General features: G+C 35.6%; 1 protein-coding gene across 9 annotated transcripts in view; it reads left to right on the top strand.

Annotated features, from left to right (window-relative positions):
* MEF2C (myocyte enhancer factor 2C) overlaps nt 1-25938 on the top strand; it is a 173197-nt gene that overhangs the window by 120941 nt on the left and 26318 nt on the right. For 6 of the 9 annotated variants that reach the window (XM_081942907.1, XM_081942901.1, XM_081942902.1 and 3 more), the window contains 3 exons: nt 2541-2684; nt 17865-18051; nt 20719-20766. In XM_081942907.1, the coding sequence (XP_081799033.1) occupies nt 2541-2684; nt 17865-18051; nt 20719-20766 (379 nt within the window). Of the gene's footprint in view, nt 1-2540; nt 2685-2746; nt 2885-17864; nt 18052-20718; nt 20767-25938 lie in introns of all 9 variants that reach the window. The other 3 variants (XM_081942908.1, XM_081942906.1, XM_081942909.1) reach the window with 2 other exon arrangements.

The raw sequence follows: 25938 nt of genomic DNA, 5'->3' as shown, positions 1-25938 counted from the left end.
GAGCTGTTATAAAGCAAAAGGATTTTCTTCTTTAAATGAGAACAAAAACTTTTTTTTAAATGGCACTGAAGAGGTAATCTGGACTTGTGTATAAACAAGTTTAAAACCCATTTGCATATGTGGGCTATTGTGGGAAGGAAACTTGTATAAGAAACAGCATGTGTCATTCTTAAACACTTAACTCAGAGAAGAACTGAAAACTGTGACACCATTGCAAGGACAAAAAGCAGACTGCTGAAATCCACAGAGATTAGCAGCCTTAGTACACAGAAACACAATTGAGAAAAGCCATGTATGGCCATGTTGCAGCAAGAGCTGCTGTGATTGGCTGCTGTCACTTGGTCTTTGCCAGAGTAGACAACAGGTGCAGAGTTGCTGACAGGTGTGAATGTCTAAAATACGTAAGATTGCTGATGCCTAGTGATGTAGCCTTATGTCAGATTGTGAAGTGCTGAGCTCTCATGGAACAAGAATCCAACTTGCATATTTTTCAGATCAGTTGAAGTGTACTCATTCACCCCTTCCTCTCTTCTCTTCCTGGGCCCTTGGTGAATAGCTAGATGACTAAACTTAACTCCTGCTGGGGCCTCAGGACACTGAAGTCTGAGTAAATTTGTAGAAGAAATATATACCTACCATTCTTGCCACTTGGATTTTATTTAATTAAGTTGTATATAGACTGGATTGTCTGAAATACATCTTTTTCCCAATCCTTCACCCTACAACTGTCATGGCTCCTTAGTCTATAGTTAGATAGTTTAATGTTTTACTTGGTACATGCTTCTCACATTCTATGTTCCAGTTGCATGTGTTCTTGTGAAATAAGAAACTCCTTTTACACCTGGTGTTCTAAAGAGTACAAGTGCCTTTTGCACCATCAGTGACCAGACTTCCTTGTAGCTTTTTTTTGGCTCTGTCATTATTTCAAGATCTACTTTTAAAAGTTCAATAGTCTTTCCAGTAAGTGGATAAGTGGCTTTTGTCCTGCATTTGGTGCTCAAACTCATATAAATGTTACTGTGATACCCATACAATTTGTCTCTATCAAACAGACATTTTTTTTGCCATTGCCATTTCATAAGTTTTATTGGGGGGGGGGGGTCTTCCTCCTACATATCCTTTGGGAATTACCCTTAGCATCATCTGTTCCTTTTCCATTTCTCAGCGTCTTGTTCCCACTAAATAAATCTCAGCATCTCTAAACTTATTCAATCCTCTCAACCTATCACTGGGTTTTCAGGTATGGATTGTAAAAATAAAAAGTTATATGGATCGATTAATCATTACAACAGAAATTTCCTAATTTTTAAAATGAGAATGAGTAAGAGCTGACATTCAGAAATGCTACCAAGCATTTTTATTGAACTTTCTGCACTGCCAAATAAGAATGGCAAATGTTATACTCACAATAGGGTTGGATTGGGAATATACAGCACAAATTCCTGCCTCCTTGTGTTACTCAAGACATAAATCTTTCTAATGGGAGCAAGGAGCATAAGACCTGGCTGGCCTTCAATGACAGAGAAAGACATCTGAGATGTACTGCAAAAAAAAAAAAAAGATTTATTCCTTTTTATAATTCAAATCTCTAACTTTTTTTGTGGAGACTGTTGGCATCTCAGAAATCTGAATGGCCCATGTTCTTTGACTGGTATTTTCTCTATAGGATTAAAAAAAAGTTGCTTTTTTTTCTAAAAAAATAAATAATATAAGATGCTAAAAATGCATTAATTTTCAATATTACCCAAAATTCAGAACTTGATGTACAGCAAGACTTCCTTCAAAATTCTGATGAAACTAGATTCTAGTAAGATGATAGGAAGATAAAATTGTAAATTTAACCTGATTCTTTGCTCCAAAGTGATTTATAAGTAATTATTTCAGTTTCTCTTCTGGTTTTTTTTTGTAAGGTTGTGTCAAGGGAAAAAAATTGATCAAAGTGTTTCATTAATGTTGAAGATCATGCTACTGTAAATGACTGATTATATTAGGTTTTACTTTATAGAAACTGATTTAAAATGTTTTTAAAAAACAAAGATTTTTCAGGTTATGGTATTACATGTAAGAGTCAGAGTATCTTGACAATTACACGGCCATTATCACTTTAACTCCTTCATTTTAGTTCTATTACAGAGCAGTATTAGGGAAGATTGATCTGTAGATTAATATAAGAACAATTGTAGGCTTGATACTGTACTGCCATTCTATTCACTATGAACTACTAGTTCTTTTTTTTTTTTTTTGATGGAATTCTTTGCCCTGTGTGCATTTAAACTATTGATGTTTCCATTCCAGAGAAAAGCTGTGATGGTAATACAGATATTTTATTAGAAGTTATGCTCTCTTCATTTACTAATTCTGTTTCAGGAGAGCTGTCTTTGGTAACAAAATCTGCTGTTTATTGACCTAAACATCTCAATTTACTGCCTCTCCCTAATGTATAATGTGACAGCCTTCAACCAGTCTGTACTGCGGTAAAGGCCCTGAATCGCTCTTGCTGCCTCTGTCAAGGCTTCAATTTTCTAAATTATGTATTTCAGACGTTGAGAAAGAAAGGACTTAATGGCTGTGACAGTCCAGATCCCGATGCAGATGATTCAGTAGGTCACAGCCCTGAGTCTGAGGACAAGTACAGGAAAATTAATGAAGATATTGATCTAATGATCAGCAGGCAAAGATTATGTGTAAGTACTCTGAATTCCCTTTCATTTTTTTTTACTTTCTGATATTTCTCTGAACCTGGCAGGCATTGAACAAGAAAGAAAACAAAGGCTGTGAAAGCCCTGATCCAGACTCCTCTTATGCCCTCACCCCACGCACTGAAGAAAAATATAAAAAAATTAATGAAGAGTTTGATAATATGATCAAGAGCCATAAAATTCCTGTAAGTACCAAAGGTTAGATGGCTGTCTGCTGATAACCACTGCAGTAACACACCCTAACCCTTTCAGTTCTGGTTTCTTCCAAAATAAAACACATTCAGTAAGGGACATATTTTGACAGCACCCATTAAAACCAACCTACAGAGAGGAAGTAGGACCCAATTATCTTTTTTTTCTTCTTTTTTTCCACTCTTGAAGTGTGGAAAGTTCCTTCATGACATGTGTTTGACAAAACCTAAAGAAGGAAGTTTTTGAAAGTGGACGTTATGTATAGTAAATTTACAGAATTCTGGTTTACCACACTGAGCTACCCCAAAGTGTATTTAGAGAACATCGGTAAAACATGCTGTGGAGAGGTGACATTCTCACAGTTTTTTGTGGGTCTGAAGGAAGAAGAAGCAACAGTATAAAATGAAAAATCTCTTAATGTAATATTTTCAAGATACTGCTACTGCTGGAATTTACAGTGTTCTTAATTCAGTTACCACACTGAAGGGTTATGTAGCTACTTGCTAGTTGCAGGAAAAGAGTCTGCATGAGAATCTAATGGTAGCATTCAATCATTTATGTGTGTTGAGGATAACTTTACAGCTTTATCAGACAATTTGCTTTGATTCCATCAGCATTTCTCTTAATGCTTTAACGAGCGCTAAATTTTGTTTTAACCACAGCCAAATTTCTAACAGTCATATGCCTTGCCAGATATTTAAGAGAAATAACTCTGCATGTAGCTATTTTGTTTGCATATACATAAAGGGGGAAATTTGTGTGAATATGACAAGTGCTGTCATAATATGGTTAGTATTATTACATGTATTCAAGTGGACATTTGCTTTCATCCATTCAAAGGACTAAAAGAACAGTCCTTTGGCACTTAAACATATATCAAAAATAAGGCTCATAAATACTTATGTATTCAAATTTTGTATCCTCCTACATGTGAATCCTTTAGAACAGTGTTTCTCAAACTTGGCAACTTGAAGATGTCTGGACTTCAACTCCCAGAATTCCCCAGCCAGCGAATGCTGGCTGGGGAATTCTGGGAGTTGAAGTCCGGACATCTTCAAGTTGTCAAGTTTGAGAAACACTGCTTTAGAAACTGGCAGTTTGTTATTTAATTACAATATTAAAATGTCCTATTGTAATGTTCCTTAACATTGCATGTTGATAAAGTGACAGTGGTTTTAAGAATAAAATCAGGAGTTCACTATCAGGATAAATCCTGTGAAGTCCTATAAACCTGAATCTCTTTCATGTTTCCTTAAAACCTAGTATTGGGAACCAAATAGTGAGGCATACCAACTTTGATTATCATTTATCATGGCTGTCATTTATCTAGATATATTTATCTTTATATTTGTAAATTAAATATTTAGTTAACTATAAAAATTAGGTTTTTTAAGAACATCTATCAATTGAATATAAACATCAAAGAAGAATAAACAGTAGTCAATTCTTAAAAAGAGAGTCCAGACCAGGAAACCAAAACTAAGAATACTAATATTATCTTTATTGTAAGATCATAGTAATAGAGTCTTGCAAGTCTGAAAACATCTCCCCTTCCCTGCCTTTATTGTCCAAAGAACTAGAGAAGGTCGATTCTGAGATGCTTTCATCATCCACTTTGGCCTCAGATTTCTTTTTATTATATATAAAGTTTTTATTTTTCCATTTCTGTAACATATAACCACATGTATATTATTACATAGCCAACATCATATTGTATTATTAAATATTTACATCAATTCATCTTACATCAACTCCCAAAAATAATTATTGGCTCTTCTGCTCTCCCTAAACCAGTGGTGGGTTTTAAATTTTTTTAGAACCTCTTCTGTAGGTGTGGCCTGCTTTGTGGGAGTGGCTTGCCAGCCATGTGACTGAGTAGGAGTGGCTTGGCAATCATGTGACTGGGTGGGCATTGCCAACTTGTAAAATGTGGTGAAACTCACTAAACAACGCTCTTGCTTAGCAACCAAAATGTTGGCTCAGAAACTCTGGCATTTGAAGCATGCAAGTCTTAAAGCTGTCAAGTTGCACCCCTTTAGGAAAAAAAAACCCAGGGGTGTTCAAACTTGACAGCTTTAAGCCTTGTGGACTTCAACTTCCAGAATTCCTCCTCCAGTCATGTTGACTCAGGAATTCTGGCATTGAAGTGTGCAAGTCTTAAAGCTGTCAAGTTACAAGACCCTTGCACCCCTAACCGTTTAGAAAAAAAAACCCAGGAATGTTCAAACTTGACAGTTTTAAGACTTTACGGTTTAGATAGGACTCTTAGAGGTGGGAGGGGTGATTGGTGAGCCAGCCAGTGAGTGGTGGGCGGGGCAAGCATGGTGTGGACGGACGGGGGTAGGGAGCTGGAACTGGTTCTAAACAGCATGGTAGATTTGTGGAACCTCTTCTATAGAAGAGGTTAGAACTGGCAGGAACCAACCCCTGCCCTAAACCATATATGGCCTCAGATTTCTCATATCAGACCATTGTTTCTCCTCCCTCTCAGAGTTATTATCATAGCCTATTACATCTGTACAGAAAAATTATAAAGAAAGAGAAAAATGAAACCAAAACCAGTAAAAAAAAATACCCAAACTATACAGGACACATTTATGAATACATTAAAGTAGAAAATGTCTACATAAGGATTGCAATTAATGTTAGATGTATTTCAAATTTTATTATAATTATACAAAATGAATTTATATCGATAACTCATTCATAACTAATTCATTTCAATCGGTAATAGTATCAACCCAAAAGTCCATAGAGAAGCAGGGATCTTTACCTTTCCAAAATAGTAGAATAATGCATATATTTTTTTAAAAAAACTTTCTTTATCCAAATGTCAGTTTCCATGTAGTAGGAATCTAGTTTCTATAAAAAATGAACATGTGACAACACTAAATAGTGTTCTTGTTACTACATGTAATGATTTCTTCCCAAAGCAGAACAGTTATAAAATACTGTACAAACATATATTTGCATGAAGCATTGACTGCATCTTTCTTTAACAACATGACAGTTTATCCAGCTTTTTCTACATAAACACAATAGAGTTCAGTAAGTCTAAAGTATTGTTGTTGATATTGTTATTAAATGAATTGTAACCGAAGATCTATTGAAATTCTGGGATTGATGTTAACACTTCTTTCCATTGTCTAGATAAACTAATCTCTTATTCATTATTCCATTCAACTATTACAAATTGTATATCAAAATGATCCACACTAACAGAATTTATATAAAAAGTAATCCTGGAAGGTTTTTTGTGTCATTGGATTTAATAATCACCCAGTTGTTTCCAAGACTTAAAATGCTGAACGCCCTATTGGGATGTCAATAAATGTAATTGTAAATACTGTCTCTGGGATATTTTAGGGATATAGTATTCATCCTTTAAAGTAAAAAAAAACTATTTTAAAAATCATCGTTTTCACATAATTGATATAAAGTCTAAATCCCAGATTCCATACAAGTTTTACATACATATTTTAGACTAATTTTATTAACATTTACAAGTACGACAGAAAAACTAATATAAACTAGAGAAAAATAGAAAAATAAAAATAGATGAATAAAAGATAAAATAGAAATAAAAAAGAAATTTACAAAGTATATAGTAAAGAAAAATAAAAGAAATACATTAAAAATTTACTTTCCTTTTCATCACTTTATTTTAAAAAAAAACCAATTTTATTTATCGAAATATGTACATTTTAATTAGTTTTGAGATTACTCCATACCATCAACCTAGGATAGAAAAAAGATCAAAGTACTATTTCCTAAAAATAATGTACCATAATCTTCAAATTGATGTAACAGTAAGTGGAGCTGTCTTAAATTTCTTATATTTTGCTCCAAATGTGTGAATATGTGACTGTAGATTTTGTGGCACTCCTGAATTCAAAGATCTCCAAAAATGTTAGCATTCCATATATCAAGCTGGTGGGCAGTTGGGAGATCTCCTGGTGTCACGACTCCTGTTAAAAGAACAGATAGCAACTGTGACTAAGTAGATAGTTACACTGATTTCCTTGTCATGCCTTCATCACTTCCCAAATAAATTACAGGTAGTTGTCCGCTTGTGACCACCATTGAGCCCAAAATTTCCATTGCCAAGCAAGACAGTTGTTAAGTAAGTTTTACCCCGTTTTATGGCCTTTTTGCCCAAGTTGTTAAGTGAATCACTGCAGTTGTTAAATGAATCATGTGGTCATTAAATTAATCTGGTTCTGGTTCATTGATTTTGCTCGTCAGAACCTGGCAGGAAAGGTTACAGATGGTGATCTCATGATCCCAAGACAGTGCAACTGTCATAAATACATGGCAGTTCCCAAGCACCCAAATTGTGATCATGTGGCCATAGGGATGCTGCAGTGGTTGTAAGTGTGAAAATCAATCACATATCACTTTTTTCAGTGCAGGGACTATTGTACTGTAATGTGTTGTATATGGGGTTGCTTTTGAACAGTATTTGGAAGCTGCAATGTTTCAGAATATTGCAGCATAGGCAGTTTTGGATACTTCGTGATACGACCATGTGAAATCTGTGCTCTGAAATCTTCATAGGCCTCTTCTGGGTATAATTTAGGGTGTTGATTGTCACCTATACAGCCCTCAATGGCAGAGACTCATGGTAATTTCAGGACTGCCTGTATCTGATTGCTTCTTCTCAGTCACCAGAAGTAGGATTGATGCATTCATGGTTCCTTCAGTTAGGATTAGGATTACAAATTACAACAGCAGAGTTGGAAGGGACCTTGGAGGTCTTCTAGTCTAACCCTATACCATTTCGGACAAATGGCTATCCAACATCTTCTTAAAAACTTCTAGTGTTGGGGCATTCACAACTTCTGGAGGCAAGCTGTTCCACTGATTAATTGTTCTAACTGTCAGGAAGTTTCTCCTCAGTTCTAGGTTGCTTCTCTCCTTGATTAGTTTCCACCCATTGCTTCTTGTTCTACCCTCAGGTGCCTTGGAAAATAGTTTGACTCCCAAGGCACCTGAGGGATTAGGGTAGGATCTAGAAATTGTGACTTTTTTGTTACAGCATCTATGGAGAAGCATTCTCCTGAATATCAGGAGGCATAAGGCATTAAATCCTAAAACGGTTCCCCAGGCATTTGGGCCTGGAAGTTAAATCATGTCTGATCTACACTCTTTGAAAATGGGATGATTTTTAGACTTTGGGCATATCGTATATTGTATTATTACTATTATTTCAGATTAGTACTAGTAAATATTTGGAGTGCCAATCAGCTGTTCCACAGCTAAAGGAGCAGGAGAAGAACAGGAACTGGCAGCAAAACTTGAATATGCTTGGCAACATGTCTTTTGGGTCAGTGGCAGTGGTATTGTAAATGTATTACTTTTTGAAAAAATCTGGATAGGCTGCACAAGGTTGTTTGACAGGCTACATGAGGTCCTAAAGCCACATGGTGTGCAGGCCAGATATAGGCATTACCACTTTGACCACTTATCCTCTGTTATGTTGCTCTTTGTCTAGGTAGTTAACATCCATGTAAAAGATGTGTGGATTTTTTTCATCTTTGTTCTGAATAAGTTTGATAATTCATAGCACGTATCAGTTATGGTTGCAGCATTTTAATTTTGGTGGGAATCTCTCAAGGATCCTTAATTTTAAAGAGTATTATCTAGTCAAACACACCACTCAGCAGAAATGCTCAACAATTTGAGCAAGTTATAAGGCATATAGTCTTTGCAAAATAAAAAGTGGGTGATATTTACAATTGCTTTAAAGAATAAAATTAATAGAGATTAAGACAATAGGAAAGATACTTTTCTATTACAGAAATAACTTGTCTAGATATAGACATTGATATATTCTTTTCTAATTTCAAACAAAACTCTTATTATCTGCAGTGATCAGAGAAATTAGTTCATTCTTCTGAAAGTCATAAGCTGTTTTGCAGAATGTGACTATTTACAAAATAAAAAATGCCCTCCAGACAGTACCCTAGGTCTATGGAGATTCTCAATCATCCAGGTCATGGTTGTCCCAAGGTGCTTTTTTCCAAAAGGTAACTGGACTTTCTTTATTTTTCCTTTGTAAATATTTTGTTTCTTATCCAAGAAGCTTTTCCAGTTCTTTAATTCAGAACTGAAGAAGCTACTTGGATAGGAAGTAAAACGTTTTCAAAGGAAAAAATAAAGAAAGATCAATTACCTTTTGGAAAAAAGAACTTTGGATCTCAAAACAGTAACAACAAAATATACCTGACATAAGTGAAGCTGCATATATGTGCAAGATTTTTTTTTCCTGATGGGAGACATTTGCTATTAAAAATTATTGCCAATTTTTTTCTCTTAGATTGTTTAAAAAGCATCCATAAGGTGGTATACAGTATTTTTCAGCTGTGTTAAAGAACACTTGACAGACTTGATCTGGTCTTTGTAATAAAAGTCATACTTCTGCAAACCTTTGGAGAATTTAATATTTTATTCAAGAGGCCAGAAAATCTTCAAATAGGACCAATGTTAAGAATACTATTTTCTAAAATGCTTAACATGTGTATACAATTTTTAATTGAATGCATGCAGACTCATATTTCCTTTCCCACTCATGGTCTTCTCACTTGCCTAATTCCATATGTTGAAAAGAGAGCTTTGAAGTTTCGAGTGTGATTTTATTTTGGCTAAACTTCAGCCTGACACTGTTGCTCGATTAGGATTTACTGATTAAATGGCCTTGTGAAATCTCCTACCCTTCTTTCTTCTTCAACAGAAATCTTACTGTTTTAGATTTGCTTCTTTTCAAATCCCTTCACTTAGGCTTGTGATGGGAAACTCAGACCTCTACTCAAATGGAATTGCAGTATTAAGGAACCAGATGTAGTGAAAGATGGAAAGAAAAACAGATGGAGCTCCTCTTGTAATAATGTTGGGAGAACTATAAGACATAAGACTAGCTTAGCAACCTGTTCCCTGTAGTAACCAGCCAGGAAGCCTGTTCGCAGCTCTGAACTTCTTATACCTTGGTAGAAGGGTAGTTATTACTATAGAAGTTCTGCTACTATGATGCTTTCCAGTGTCAGTTTTAAACCCATCTATATTAATGTCCAACATTACATCATGCAGAAACATATTATGTCAATGGTTCAAACAACTTTCAAGGAAGCATTTCCTTTTTTGAATTGGGTGTTAATTATTGATAACAGTAAAATGATAGGAAACACAGGGCTTGCAAAACTTATTTTAGACATATAAAATACATTCCTGGCAGTCTCAATCTTAGCAATGCTTCAGACCAGAAATAAAGTACAATCGTAGAGAGCTGCAGTAAGAAGATAGAGAAATGCTGCATTCAGCGTGCCAATAGAAAGCTCTGTGTGGGCGTTTTTGTGTTTATAAATTTATATGTTCCATTGACATAAAAGCACGAGAGGAAAATTGTTTTAAAGTCTATTATAAAAGATGTAAGAATTAAGCCCAATGAAGGAAGCCACATTTGATATTGTCGTATCTGTGTGTTAAAATGCAGAACTGAAACAATTATTAGACCTCTGAACTGATGTAAAAAATCTGTGCTAGACTTAGACTTAACACTTCACTGGGTAAGAAAGGTTTTCAATGTCTTCTCACCAAAAATCGTTTATAGTTTTATTTTATTATTATAGCAGAGAGGTATAACTTTTCAAGCTAAAGGTTTTTATTTGAAGTTTGTATGATAGGGTACAAGCCATACCAAAATATAGGCCAAAGGAAAACTTGCATGTCATTGAATTTTAATGTATATTTACATTAATTCTGATTAACATCATGACACCCTATGCATTTATTTCTTAAGCTACATTTCAAATCACAATTCCAAAGGAACTTTTGGAAGAACATTGGAGCACATCCAAAGCATTCATAGGCCCTTTTGTCTATGGAAACTCAAATAGGACATTGCTGACTTCTACAAATTATAGAATTCGTAAAACTCTTTGTTTAATAACCCTCCAAAGAAGTTGGTGTTTCATTAATTCATGAGTAAGCAACCCTTGGGCACCAATGCGCTAAGAGCCATCTCTCTTGATTCCTGCTGGGCTCCCAGTCTCATAACTAGGAAGCCTGCAATTAAATCCACATTTACACTATTTTTAGTGCTAATATAATTTCTTCTGGACCCCACATAGAACTTCCCAGGTCTTCTTTAATGAACAAAAATAATGGGAGGCTGCCACCCAATGCTTCTCAGAAAAATATCTATTTCTCTATATATAAATAGGCAAAGGTAAGTTGATTGGTTAGGACAGCAGCTGTAGGAGAAGGACTGCTAGAACCAGGGGAAGGGGTGAAAAAAGGGTGCAAGCCATTAGACCATTAGAGAAGATTCCTGTACCTTGGCTTTTAGCAATAAATCAATTAATTGAACCTTCACACGTGGACCTAGTTTTTCCAAGCCTGACAGCAGCTTCGCTAAGAAAAACTCTTGGAAAAGTTTCTCATGGAAAGTGAGTAGCATCTTCTCAAGGAGACATATTTTTTAAGAGTGCCTTACCAAAATATCAGGCATATAAATCAGTAAATCATCCTTCCGCCCAGGAGCCATACAATAATACAAGGTTTTGCCATTGCTACACCATTATAATGTCTCATAAAAACCCATTTATGGGGCAGTCTGCCTTGCAAAGGTTTGTCACTTAATTACATTTCTGAAGACAGTTGGAGCATATGACACAGCAAAGTCTTACCTCAACTTCGGTAGATTCCCAAAAGCCATTTGCAGTTACCATTTGCTTTTTGAAAGCATTCAAATGTAAGTAGATTAATAGGTACCACTTTGGTGGAAAGGTGACAGTCATGCTGGCCACACGACTACGGAAATGTCTTTGGATAACTCTGGCTAACTCGGCTAAGAAAGGGAGATGAGCACTGCCCCCTAGAGTCAGACAGAATTGGACAGAGGAAATGTTTACCTTTATGCTTTAGAGAACTAGGAATATGTTATTTTTAAAATGGAATAACTTTAGATTTCAGGTTCCCTAGAAAAATCACGCAGAAATGAAAATTCTCAGAAAACATTTTGAAACTCTTAACCCTCACAATGTTACCTCTGTCTTCAGGCCATAATTGAAACCACCTAGATTTTGCTTTAGTTATTCCAGTTTTATAGTAGCATTTTCCCTCTTCTCTTAACTCAATCCTTGCCTTGGACACAATTTGGTATGTTGCACTGTTAAATTTCTTGATAACATGGCTAAGGATGGAATATGATCTTCTCATAATGACCACTTTCATCTTTTGTGGGCATGCCCTCTCTCCACTGATTGCTGGGCACTGCCCATTAGGTTTGGCTGCTTGGGAGACCAGGTTTCCACAGAGGCAGCCTCCCTTTTAATGCCTGGCCAGTGTTTCCTGAAACACATGAAAAGCATTATTTGAGAACTTATGCTGACACTAAGAAAGATGGAGTATCTGGACATGGGAGTGTTATTATTGACTTCTCCAGTGAAATAAAATGAAAAGGAAAATGAAAAGCTTCATAGACCTTAATAAAGATTAAAATAAAAAAGGTCTGGAAAATTCCAAACTCAATTTTCAATATTGTCTACTTTAATTCCCAATTCTTGGAATTAAAATGTGCTAACAATGTTGCTGTGCATCTTTCTTAATGGGTCATGAAATACATATTTTCCTTCCACACATACTTTTACATGCTTTCTTATTTATTAGCAGACTATTACTCTTTTTCACTTGTTCTCACTCTCTTTCGTACTTAAATGTGTCTTAATGGAAACATCTTATGGCAATTTTATTCTATATGTGCTACAAACTATAAGCAAGTATAGAAGTCAATTTGTCCAAAAGCATTTTCAACATCACATTAAGTCAAAATTAGATCGTAAGTTCACTAGTGCATATAATTTTGGAATAAATTATTTGAATATATTTTGGAAATGTATTTCCCAAAATTATCAGTATTTGAATAATTTTTTTAAAAGCATAACTACTCTAGAAATTCACAGTTGATCTCTTATGTGGTTCCGTGATTGCTGCAAATTGAATAAACTATCTTTCTCTGGCAGTTTGACAGTTACAGCAACACTACATTGGCTAAAGGACCATATCTGTTTTTGTAGAGCAAAACACTATTAAAAAAGAGTATTCCACTGATATAATCAGCCTCAAAAGATTCTCCGGATGAAATTTTCTAGAGAGCTGCCTGGTTTTTCTCTTTGCTTTCAGGAAACTGTTTGTTTTTTAATGTCAGCTTGTTTATATGTTTATATAATGTGAAAAGTAGTATTCAGAATTGCCACAATTCTGATATGCCACAACAAATTGCAGTTATTCATGGGCAAATTTAGTGTTCTCTACTATAACAATACTATAACAGTTTTCTGTGAAATTAATTATCTGCTATATGCTATTTGCAACCAATCTGTAGAGATACCTTGCCAGATCCAGAAGCAATATTTATATTGTCCCAATTTTAGTCATTTTAGCTTGCAAAAGTATAAAGCATTAAATGCAGAATGTTTTGAAATGTAGGAAATAATTCACAATATCTCCTGTGCAACTCATTTATTTATTATTAATTAAAATAAATTTATTAGCCTTTCAGGGGAATAGTTTCATAATTTCTCTGTATATACAGTAGGTTAAACAGTTATGAAACTATTATATTCTATGCTGATCCTAAAGGAGAGAGAGAATGAGAACAGATAGCCCTGTAGATGTCTCGAAACTTTTAGGCTTTCTGTCAGAACAATTTGCTTCAAAATTTGCTTGAAACAAATTGGAAATTGAATTGTTACAGACACTGGTAGAAATACATGTGGAGACAGCTGTCAATATTTTGCATGACATAAATTACAGCTTTTTTCAAACTACAATTTGTTTTAAGCTTACTGAGTCTACTTCAAAAACAACAGCAATAACAAGGCATTATAGTATGTATACACAAATCTACTTAGAACTACAGTCCAAGCCTACTTACCCCTAATTTTTATAAGAAAGGAATCCTTCTAATGGCATTATCCTATGCTGTTCAGAATCATTCAATCCCTATTGCAGTTGTAGCTAGGCACCATGTTTTCCCCAAAATAAGGCAGGGTCTTATTTTCTTTTGATCCCTGAAATAAACACTTAGGGTTATTTTCAGGGAGGTCTTATTATTTTTAAGATGCAGGAGGAGGCGAACGTGGTCATGTCATGGCTACTGCTGTGTTGCAATATTTTTGGGGAGGGGTTATTTTCAGAAGAGGGATTATTTTAGCGCATGTGTTCAAAAGCCTAATTGGGTTTATTATTCGAGGAGGTCTTATTTTTGAGGAAACAGGGTAGGGCCAAGATTAAGTTAACTAGGCATCACAATGAAATCAGAAAGCAATGAACACAATACAGCAACTATTAAACCTGGAGACTTTTATAATGAAACAGGCTACCACCTGGTGAGTTCTCCTTTGTTAGAAGTCTTCAAAAAAAGATTTAATGGTGATCTGTCAAAGATGTTTTAGCAGATCCTCCGCTAGCTAAAAAATTAATCTCTAAAAATCTCTTCCAACCTTATGGCCTGGAACCTAGCCCAAAATATACCGGTAGTTATAGTTGGACTTCAGAAAGATGCACTGTGTGCTGTTACCCACATGTAGCTCTTTTTTTCTGAGCCCCTAAATGGGCATTTCTCCACCATTTGATTGCTTAGATTTGTACCTTTGTATGCTAAAGTTTTCCACATGGAGGATATGGCTGAAAGTTTTTAAAGATTTTGTGCTGCTTCAGCAGGACCCAAAGAGTGCCAATAAGTTGTGCAGGAAGGGGAGTCTTGAAACTCCCTTCATAATAGATTCTATTTCTACTCACAAGTTCCCAAAAGTTCCTGTTACATAACCCCAACATTTGGGCTCTGAGCTTTAAAGAGTGAATTTCACCCATTGTGTTTCTATACTTGGATACATAATTGTATGATATTTCAAATTATATGGTTCACATGTTTCCTAAGAAACTAAGCCTTCATCATAATTCATGCTTCTTCCTTTGCTGTAGTATATGTGTTGAAAAACATCCTCAAGTAGACATACATCAAGAGCGCAAAAGTGTTTTTAAATTTTGTTTTCCAATTTGGGCTAAAGAAAAGTCAAGATAGGCTTTTAAACAACTCCCTTTGCCACACAACGATTCTCAATATATTTAGATTATCTTCAGACATTCTAAAAAGAGCTACAGCAAAGAATGTGCAGGACCCTTGAACTGTCTCAAACTTTCCTTCAAAATTAGAGATGGTTTTTAACAGGTTTATGACTTTTTGTATACACTGTTTTCACTTTCATCTCTATGGAATAGTCTTTACAAAAATATTGAAGCAGCTTTTTCTTTTTTGCAAATGCACAAGAGTTCAACTAAGTACCAATTAGAGTAAAAATCCTATAGATGTTTTTTTTAATCTAGCTTGCTTTTTGTAATTTTCAAAAAAGATCCCGCACTCAATAAGGACTTGTCTCTCTGTTCCAAAATTAGGATGTAACATTCTGGGCTATAAATGTATAGCTCAGAAACAATAATAAAATGCAATGTCAATAATGATCAATATAAAGTAGATAATACTTTAAAATAGGCAAATCATAGTAAAATCAATCCGTAAAACTGAAATGAAAATAATTTCTGATGAAGAAGACTCAGAGTTACTGCTTAGTATTATCCTGATCATGAAAGTATACTGTTCAAGAACTGTGTGGTGTATATTAAAAAAGGAGATATGTACAGGAGAGTAAAAGCCATACCTGCAACTAGTTACTATGAATGCCTATTTTCTGTATTGTACTACAATTGCAAAAATGCATTTGTCAGCCGAAAGCATAATGGATTCTTCATATGTACTAAAGAATGGAAAGTGCCACGTGGTCACAGATTCCTTTGATTGGCTTTTTTATCTTACTATCAGTGGACCATGGTATATGCTTATAGAAGCAGTTATTTTCCCTATAATATTATCATGTTAGCATGTACTGTAAGTTGGAGTTAACATGTTCAGTTTGATAGTTTACCTGACATTACCAGAAGTCAAGAAGTTGCAAGCAAATTCCAAAAATTATAGCTTCTGCATGAAGAGACGGTGTCAAGTAGTTTGCACATGATGCTTCCCTTAGGCTTTGTTCCAGATCAAATACTGTAGTGTAATAGTGTTGTTTTTTAAAAATAGAGATGGAACATAGTAGGATTTTGTTTAATGTCTTAAATTGTAATCTGAGTGTCTTCAATTGAAAAGATACTATTGACCTAGGGTCAACTACCTATCACCTCTATTGACCGCTGATCTGGTAGCACCTGATTAAAAGAAATGGTTAGGCTAGTTTCTATAAAATACATGTGGAAACAATTCATGAGAAATTATTTTCTCTGTGATTAAAGCATTATCAGTAAGTGATTTGCATTGTTGGTTGTTACTAAGAGTTTCTAATTTTTGTTATCTTAGATTTCACAAACTCTGGAGAGTTTTCAGTAATTTACTTTTTTTAGAGGCTGATAATATATTGTAAATATATTTTATTTGAAAAGTCCTTGCTCTGCTCCTAATCTTGTATGGGGTAATGTAAAGGCTGAAAAATAGCATCGCAAAGGCTGGGGGGTATTAAGCCTCTTCATTCATTTTCTTCTTTCTTTGTTGATGTTCATTTCCATTTAGTTACTTTATACTAAGGAGCACAGAAGAAAGTAAGGAGTTAATTGTGAACGAATATTATTAAACAACTAAAGGCCAAAAGAACCTAAAGAATGCTATGAAATATTACTAAAGAAATTATAATTTTAGTGGCTTTTCAGAATGGTGCTTTTATTTAAAAATTAAATAACTAGAAGGTATGTCAGAGGTCAATCTCATCCCACAATTTCATCATGCTACTGGATTGCAAGCTGCACAATGTATTTCATAGTAAGTGTTTCAGTAGGGTTGCTTGTCCCTATATTAAGAAATATTCAAAATCCAAATATAATAACATGCCGTCTGATTAAGTGTTCTGATTTACCAAATAAAAAAACGTGGTATTTTTTTTTATTTCATTCATCATTAATAATGACAAATTGCAAACATTTGCAAAATGCACAGAAGCAATGGTTCTAGTCGGGTGTTGTTGTTTTTTAGTGTTTGCAGAAAGGTTTTTGACCCAGAAAGGTCAAGAGGTAATAAGTAATATACCTCCTCCTGTGCAACACCCTAACTAGGGTGATTTGTAGTGGGAAGGGATGAAAAAGTCAGAGCAGGGCTTCAGTCACACAGTTGTGGCTGTCAAATTGACTTTTTGACACACATTCTCTGCAGACCACCCGTCCTAAACTTTTGGCAAACTCTGTAACTTTTTAAACCAGTTTTTTTTTTCAGGAAAAGGAAGAATAGGAATTAATGAGAGAGTTGAAGGATAAGTGAAAATCAGATTCTTCTTTCTATGAATTTGAGCACTGTGTAAACAGAAATCCATTCAGGGAATTAGCTACCAAGTCACGTCTATTTATTTCAGTTTATAAGATAAACACTATTGGTCCTAGTACTGATATATTCATAAAAACTGAGATTATCCATTTTGTGAAGAAACCAATGCTCAGCCAGTTTGCTTTCCACTGAATAATTTACAATTCATAATCATATATCTATAAACTCTATTTATCTATAACATCATATTAGAATGCCACTACTAAATAATATTGATTTCAATGAGTGGAAGAAACCTGAATGAAACAAGGGTTGTGAAAAATAGGTGGAGCAGAAAACACCCAATCAGGCACCCTTTAATACAAGGGAAATGTGGAAATTGTAGCAAGACAGGGTAGAGAAGACATATTCATTACCAATTTTAAAATTCATCCATTGCGAAGGATGATTTTTTGCCAGTGATGACAATTTATGTTCCTAACTCCTTTCTGCTTTTTTCTAACCAGAATTTATAAAACATTTGATCCAAGTATAAAATAATATATTGTATGAATATATTGTACCTCTATATTACTCTTGTCTTTTGTTTCCCTTTTTTATCATTGTTACTATAGGCTGTTCCACCACCTAACTTTGAGATGCCAGTTTCTATCCCAGTGTCCAACCACAACAGCTTGGTATACAGCAACCCAGTTAGCTCATTGGGTAACCCCAACCTTTTGCCTCTGGCCCACCCTTCCTTACAGCGGAATAGCATGTCTCCTGGGGTGACACATAGACCACCAAGTGCAGGTAACACAGGTAAGTTTTGCCCAGTTCCATAACTTTGCTTCACACGCAACATTTCTATATCTACAGAGTGTTACTTGCAAAGCAAGAGTATGCCAGGGTTCTTCAAAAGTCTATTGACTACTTGCCAATATGAAAGTCACACATTTTTTGAAAAATGAAAAAAAAACGGATCTACCATGGATTCTTGTCCAGCCTTTTCAAAAATTGAGCAAGCCTAATATATGTATAGCAGCACCAGATTCTTGGTAGACACATATCTTCTGATCACTTTTGCAGAGTAGGATTGCTTTGTGTGGCATATGTTTATTCTCTGAATGTATGTGCATGTGGATTTCATTGGGGGCTAAGATGTATCCTGGCATGGGTTTTCCAGTTGTGGAGAGATTGACCTCACAATCCATACCCAGAATCATTTTGGCAAAATTCTTATAAGATTCTCTTCTCTCTCATTGCTTTTAAAGTGATAATATCCCCTTATCCTAAAATGCTGGGCTTTCCAAAGGTAATCCAGCCTTACTATTTACAACTAAATAAAATATGTTTTAAAGACTCTAAATCAGGGGTGTCCAAACTTGGGAACTTTAAGACTTGTGGACTTCAACTCACAGAATTCCCCAGCCAGCATGGCTGGCTGGGAAATTCTGGGAGTTGAAGTCCACAAGTCTTAAAGTTCCCAAGTTTGGACACCCCTGCTCTAAATACTGTAGAAACCAGAAGTAGGTAACATAAGAAGACTGTTGTGGCCCAGCCGGTGCCGCTGTCACCAGACTCCGAGAGTGATACTCCATACGAGTCAGCTCCAGAGGAGATGTGCGATCCTGGACAGGACTCGGAGGCTGAGCAGGAATCCGAGAGTCTGGTCGGCCACCAGGTGGCGCCAGAGGCATGGAGCAGCGGTGAGAGCGAGAGGAGGAGGACTCCCGATGCCCTGCCTTGGAGCAGCGGAGAGGATAGTGACTCAGGACTTAGTAGGGCATTTCTAGATGCCCGTTTCCGGCACGCCCACAAACGCAAGGAGCGTGGGCATAATTATAGGCAGTAAAGAGCTCTCAGGTGCTGTTTGGGAGACGCCCTTTTTAGGTTATAAAAGGGTTGACTCTGGAGAGGCTCTGCGTAGCAATCAACAAAGGACTTTTGACAGCAACTCTAGTCTGGGATCCTGGCAAGCTGGATTGCTGCTTTTGTGTGTTCTGTCTTTGTGAGTTCTGTCTTGGTGGCTTGCTGCCACAAAACCTCTTGTCTGTTGGTGTAATAAACCTTGTTCCCTTGTACTGTTCCGGAGTGTGTGTGCTGTGTGGGCAGCGGAGGAAGGGGGGTCAGAACAGAAGACTATATTTGAAACATAAAAATTAGTGGATTTAATCTCCAGGACACTATTATGCAAGCTCAATTGAAAAGTATACATGTTCAGGAGGAAAGTAGCAGAAAGACCCCCAGTAGGCCACATCTTCTGATTTTCTGATCTTAATTAATCCATTTTCTCTTTTGTTAAATGTCAGTTAAAACTGTCTTAGAAAATGAGGTCATAAGTTTTTGCTCTAGTCTTAAAATACAAATTACCTACTTTTATATAATAATATTAAAAGCTAGGGAAGGAAATTGGAAACAGAACTAAAGATACTATAGATCATTTGAATGATGGAGTCAAGTGACCAAATGCAGCTTCTGAAATAATGTGCTTTATTATTATACACTGAGACACACATACATCTCATGGCTGTATTTATTTATGTGTTACATTTATATCCCACCTCAATCCCACAGAACTCTTGACAGCTTTGCAGAAAGCAAAAATTATTAAAACATTTGTGGTCCAATTAACATTGTATAAAGCCTGAAACCTAACAACCCAAAACAGTTGCAAATGTTCCAATCCCAAAACAGTCCCAAATGTCCTGTGGAGGAACTCCATCTAGGTTCTAGTTGGAGGTGTCTCCTGCACTTTATCTACCCTCAACTCCCCAAAGTAGGGAATTACCTGGTGCTTTTCCCGAAAGATTGAATAGGACAAGCTGATTCTAATAGATGAACATGGCCCTGACGGTAGGTTGGTGCCAAACCAAAGAAGGCTTTTATAGACCTTGCCCACGTGGCATCAAAATTCAAGAGAATCTAAATAACTTTATTGGCCAAATGCTGTGTTAACGTAACACAGTGGCTGAGGTGAGAAATTCCTTCTAAGTAGAAATTAAGCTACTTTTCCTCCAACCACTTACCCATGTTTCTGTAGTTCTCAGAATTTCCAATCAGGGTGGAAGGGACAAGTCTTTCCAACACATTTGAAGGTCACAAAGTTGGAAAAGGGGATAGGAAAAATCTGTGAAATATTAATGGTTGTATACATTGCAATCACATAAGTTTACAATTATTACAATATTTCATTAGTTGACAATGTATTATATTAGTTTGTCCATTATAAATTCAGTCAATAATGTACTGAACAATTACTCATTGAAGCCACTAAATAATGTTTTTGCTTTGAAGGAGGAATTAGATAGTTTTGTACATAGACAGGAGTCCGGGTGGCTTAAACAGCCTGATCTTTATGAAAATTCTGGTGGTGCAAACTCCTCTAGGGCTCACATTACTTTAAGGAATAAACTGTAATTGCTGCTTGACCTTTGTGGTTTCTTCAGCTCCTCTCTCAGTTTGACTATTTTATTTGTCCTCTCCTAGGTGGCCTGATGGGTGGGGACCTCACAACCGGTGCAGGCACCAGTGCAGGTAAACAGAAGGATGTTTTATGTACCTTATTAAAATGGTTACAGACTCCACAACAGAGAGTTAGCATGAGGCCAGTCCTAAAATAACTCTATATAATGTTATTAAAACCAGAATTAGGTTATTCCTTGAAAATCCTATCAACAAACACCTTCTCAATGTTGAGATTTCCCAATTTCCTTATATTTAGGCAGTCTTTTTTTAAAGGAAATATTTTTATGTGTAGTTATGCAGATTCTTATAAGGATGTTCAACAGATAAATGAAAGAGATGATTCAAAACTTTTCTTGGAAATTGTCACATGCAAGTATTTATGTCAATGTGTAGAAGTTTTTGGTGTTATTCCAGAAAATGCTTCAGACATTTTTAACAAGTGGATTGTTTGCTTTCCACTTTATACAAGGGCATAATGGTTTTACTTTATACTTTTATCCTATCTTGGCTTTCTGGCAACCTAAGTCAAATGTTCAAAAACAGTATTTAATATACATAAATGTTTCTTAAGAAAAATATAACCTTAGAGAACAAAAGGTACACACATAACCCAAAAGAATATATAAGTCATCTGCCTAAACAAAGAAAGGTATATCTAAACTACATACCATGTTTCCCTGAAAATAAGTTTTGTTTTCTTTTGACCCCCGAAATAAGTGCTTGGCTTTATTTTCAAAGAGTTCTTATTATTTTTGAGGTGCAGGAGATGGCGAGCATGATCACCTCATGCCTGCTTCTGTGTTGCAATATTTTCAGGGAGGGCTTATTTTCGGGAAACAGGATATTACTGCTAATTTTTTTTAGTGCCATTTTTCATATTATGCAAACAGTCCCAAATGTTTCTCACCTTCCCTTCCTACCAAGGAAAAGGATTTTAGCAGTGATTTGTCACAATATCACTGACTAAATTATGTTATTAAAATGTTTTCGTTTATTACCAAGATTCAGACTCTCATTTAAGTGAAAGAAAATTTTCTCTGTCTACTGATATAATTGCTCCCACATTTGACTTTTTTAAAGGAAAATCTTAAGTACGGCGACTGTTGTTTTGGGCTTGACTAAATAAAATTAGTTATAGTTTATAGACTTTAGCAAGCTGCATTAAAATGGGTTTATTTCTGTGGCCATAAAAATATAGATTACAGCAATCTACAATTTTCCTTATTAGTGCCTCCCACTATTATAAAACATGGAAAATGTTACTTATCTTGATTCTGGAATTCCAATTACTCCAATCCTGTTTCATTTTGGGAACATCTATTCAAGATTCCTGACTTTGTTTCCATTATAAGATTTTGAATGGAAATTGATTGACTACTAATGAGTGCCCTCTTCTGGCTTCTTAAAGCAAAGCTATTTCCATCCCAACACCCACTCATAGTTTTAGAACAATTTCAATTCCTGTGAAATAAGTGTTTCTTAAATGCAAAGCTCCCACAAATATCACTTATTTTGCCAGAAAGAAACTTGATTAAATGGTTAGAAAATGTGGCTGCTTTTTTTTCAATATATATATATATATATTGTAATATATTGCTTGGAAGTATAATGAAAGATTTTTTTTAAATTGCTATAGATGAGTATTGGCAAATAAAAATATAATTGTGTACAGAACTCTGATTCCTTTTGGTGACAAATTTGAATTTAGACTTCACTGCGGATGTGCATTCCTTCTGTCTTAAATATGGAGTAATAAAGGTTTTGCTGTAGGGCAGAACAAGATGAGAGGTCATTATAAGGTTGAGATGTCTGCCACAGTGCCATAATTTAACAGTGCTTCTATTTTGGAGAATCTTCTTTCTCTCTCTTAAATATCAAAAGTTCTTTGTTTACCACTTTTTCATGAGGAACAGAGGCCCATGTGTCTTTTCCTGCTGCCATGTTCGAGACTAATACGATGATACTGCTGTTGAAGTTGAGAGGATACACATTCTTTGTTAAATTAGAATTTTAATGCACTTGCATTTTCCTGTTGCATCTAAAAATAGTCTGCTTGCAACAAAGAACCAGAAATTGGAGATTTTGGAGATTTGGAGATTTGCTGTAGTAATTATAAAGTGAACATACTTATTTTCTAATTGTGAATCCATCAATTTCTTCATTACTTCAACAGATTACCGTACAGCAAGAAGGTGGAAATAAGAGGGGAAGGAAATCTTAGGTCAGATACATACATGCAGTGGTGTATTAACCATTAAACAGACTAAGCACGTGCTTAGGGCACCAGGCCCAAGGAGACGCCACAAAGTTGAGAAAGAAAAAAAAACCAATGAAAAGTTGTAACATATGTACAAAGGAGGGGGGCACCAAGATTTGTCAGTGCTTTGCACTCCAGTGAGCCTTAATCCACCACTGCATACATGTCTTATTGGCCAGTTTGGATCATTTTGAATAATAATTCTAAAATCATCCATCTCTGAGTGCCTAACCAAGGCATAAATAGAACTTGGGAATACTGACTGCTTTTTATTATCCCACACAATTAAATACCAGAAGAGGTATTTTTAACTAAAACCAAGGCTATCTTGGATTTGCTAGACTAAATTTGTTCAAAGGTACTCTCCAATTGGATTGCTTATGCCACGTGATAGTCAGAGTTGCCAACAAAATGAAAGAGAACTTCCTATTTAGTGTTGAGTTGCTAAGTTATAAATATAGCTATGGGTTTGGCAACTTTCTTTTAAACCAAAAGCTTGTGTGAAGGGAAAGAATAAGATACTCTTGACCTTAAGCCAATATGCCCTTGAGCCAAACAGTCTTACAGTTACATCCTTCATCCTTGCACGTAGAAAAATATATTAGGCATCTAACCTGTATAAGATGCAGGCCTGGTTTTTTAAATGATCAAACATTGAAAGTAAATATATTTTTAAATATGGCAATAAAGTAAGAAGCATATAAGTTTGCAATATGTTTTGAATTCAGATTGTAATCACGATCATAGCAAACATTGGTATTGGAAGTCAGAAAAAATATTAAAATACCACGTGAATATTTTCAGACTGCTGAATAAAATTTATCTGTACATTTCATTCATTTTCCCTCTTATGGCTTTTTAAAATAAATGCAGAGAACTTTATTGTAAGTTTCCAAATAGCTATTTTATACGTGCTTGGAGACTTGATCTGTTGTATTCTCCCTGTTTGAGAATTGCGCTTGTAAAGCAGTTTGGGGAGGATAATATTGGAAAAGATGTTGATAACAGTGGGGCTAACTGCCAACTGACAATGAATAGGATTGCAATTTCCTATTCAATAGGATTGCAATTTCCAATTTAGTTGTGTGTGTCTGTGTCATCACCTTTATCAACAGATCGTATAAACATTGACCCTCTACAATTTGTCTACCCTGTGCCAGCCATGTTTTACTATATTTTACTGAGGAGGCATTCTAGATCTATTTTTGTTGTTGTTTCAAAACGCTTTTGACAAGGGGAAAAAAATTGGCTACCAGAGGATTGGTATAATGTTTAACTGCAAGATTGTCTCCCTTACAGCTGGTATAATCCACCTTTTCCCAATTATGTTTGTATGTTTGCCTTTAAATTAGACTTGACTCTGGACAAGTCCCTTCACTTTTCTTGGCAAGATTGCAGAAGTGGCTTGCCATTGCCTTCTTCCCAGGGCTAAGAGAAAGAGAGAGTGTGTGTCTGGCCAAGATTCCCCAGCTGGCTTTGTGGGACTAGAATTCACAGTCTCCCAGTTTTTAGCTAATGCCTTAACCACTACGCCAAATTATTTATTTATTTATGAAATGTATAGGCCCCCCATCTTACATCAAGGTAACGACAGGGAATGAAATTAAATGGAAGCTGAATTCATTATTTACACATTCATTCATATTTTTTATGTTACTCTTCAAATCATCCTTTTAAAATTCTTTTGTCACACATCTCAAAATTAAAGCTACCAAGTAAACATGTCAACTATATGTCATGGAGAGGCTGACTACAGCTGTCATGTTTTGGGTTTGGGTTTTAGCTAAAAGCAAAAAACACAACAACCCCGCAGTAACTATAACCGATGCCAGTGGTACACAACGCTGTTTCTACAGTATTATGAAAAGTTACGTTCAATGGCAGAACTAAATACTTCGCATGTAGAGAACCAAGGGGCATGGTGGCTCAGGGACTAAGACGCTCAGCTTGTTGATCAGAAAGGTCGGCAGTTCAACTGTTCGAATCCCTAGTGCTGCATTATGGAGTGAGTTCCCGTTACTTGTCCCAGCTTATGCCAACCTAGCAGTTCGAAAATATGTAAAAAATTCGAGTAGAAAAATAGGAACCACCTTGGTGGGAAGGTAACAGTGTTGCATGTGCCTTTAGTGTTTAGTTATGTCAGCCACATGACCATGGAGATGTCTTCAGAGACAGTGCTGGCTCTTCGGCTTTGAAACGGAGATGAGCACCGCCCCCTAGATTCGGCAACGACTAGTACATATGTGCGAGGGGAACCTTTACCTTTACTTTATGCAGAGAATCCCAGGTTCAGTTTCCTGGGAACTTCAAGAAGCATTCACAATGTCGCTTGTCTTTATTCTTGGAAAGTTCCTGCCAATCAGCATTAAGGCACCTTTGGACAAAGTCATGTTTTGGCTAAGGACAAGGCATGTTGCTACACTTAAAAGCAGGGTTTAAAATATGTTACTGTAAAGGAGATACATGTTTTCCGGTGTTACAGAAATGGAGACTACAGAGTTTAGAACCCAAATTTAAAAGGGGAAAGGATAACAGCTTCTGATGAAAGCAAGCATTGCTACATGAAAGACGTTTCTGTTACCAGGTAAAGAAATGTCCTTCCATTGCAACATCATCTGAACTGTGTCAATGGACAGAAAGACCTGAAGTCTTTTGGAATATGCAGTTCATTGTGACAATAATTGTCAAATTTGGCCAATTTGAACTTTTTTTTTTGTATATTAATTTTTTTATTTTCAATTTTCAAAACAAACACAACACAAAGAATCCTTCTTTACATACTGTAGAAAGTGTATTAGTTGGTTACAAAAGACTTTCGTGCATCTCTTCCACAGTCATCAACCATAATTCATAACTCAAGTATTTAACTCAGATATTTATACATATTACCATCATCACACCTCCATTTTCATTTAACTATAATTGTTTAAACATCTTTCATCATAAAATATACCAAGATTTAAAACATAACCATACTGGCATTT

This window comes from Natrix helvetica (genome assembly GCF_964273705.1).
Source record: "Natrix helvetica genome assembly, chromosome: 2".
Classification (NCBI taxonomy): Eukaryota; Metazoa; Chordata; class Lepidosauria; order Squamata; family Natricidae; genus Natrix; species Natrix helvetica.
Note: the sequence above shows the minus strand (reverse complement) of the source record. Positions and strands in the feature narration are given on the sequence as shown.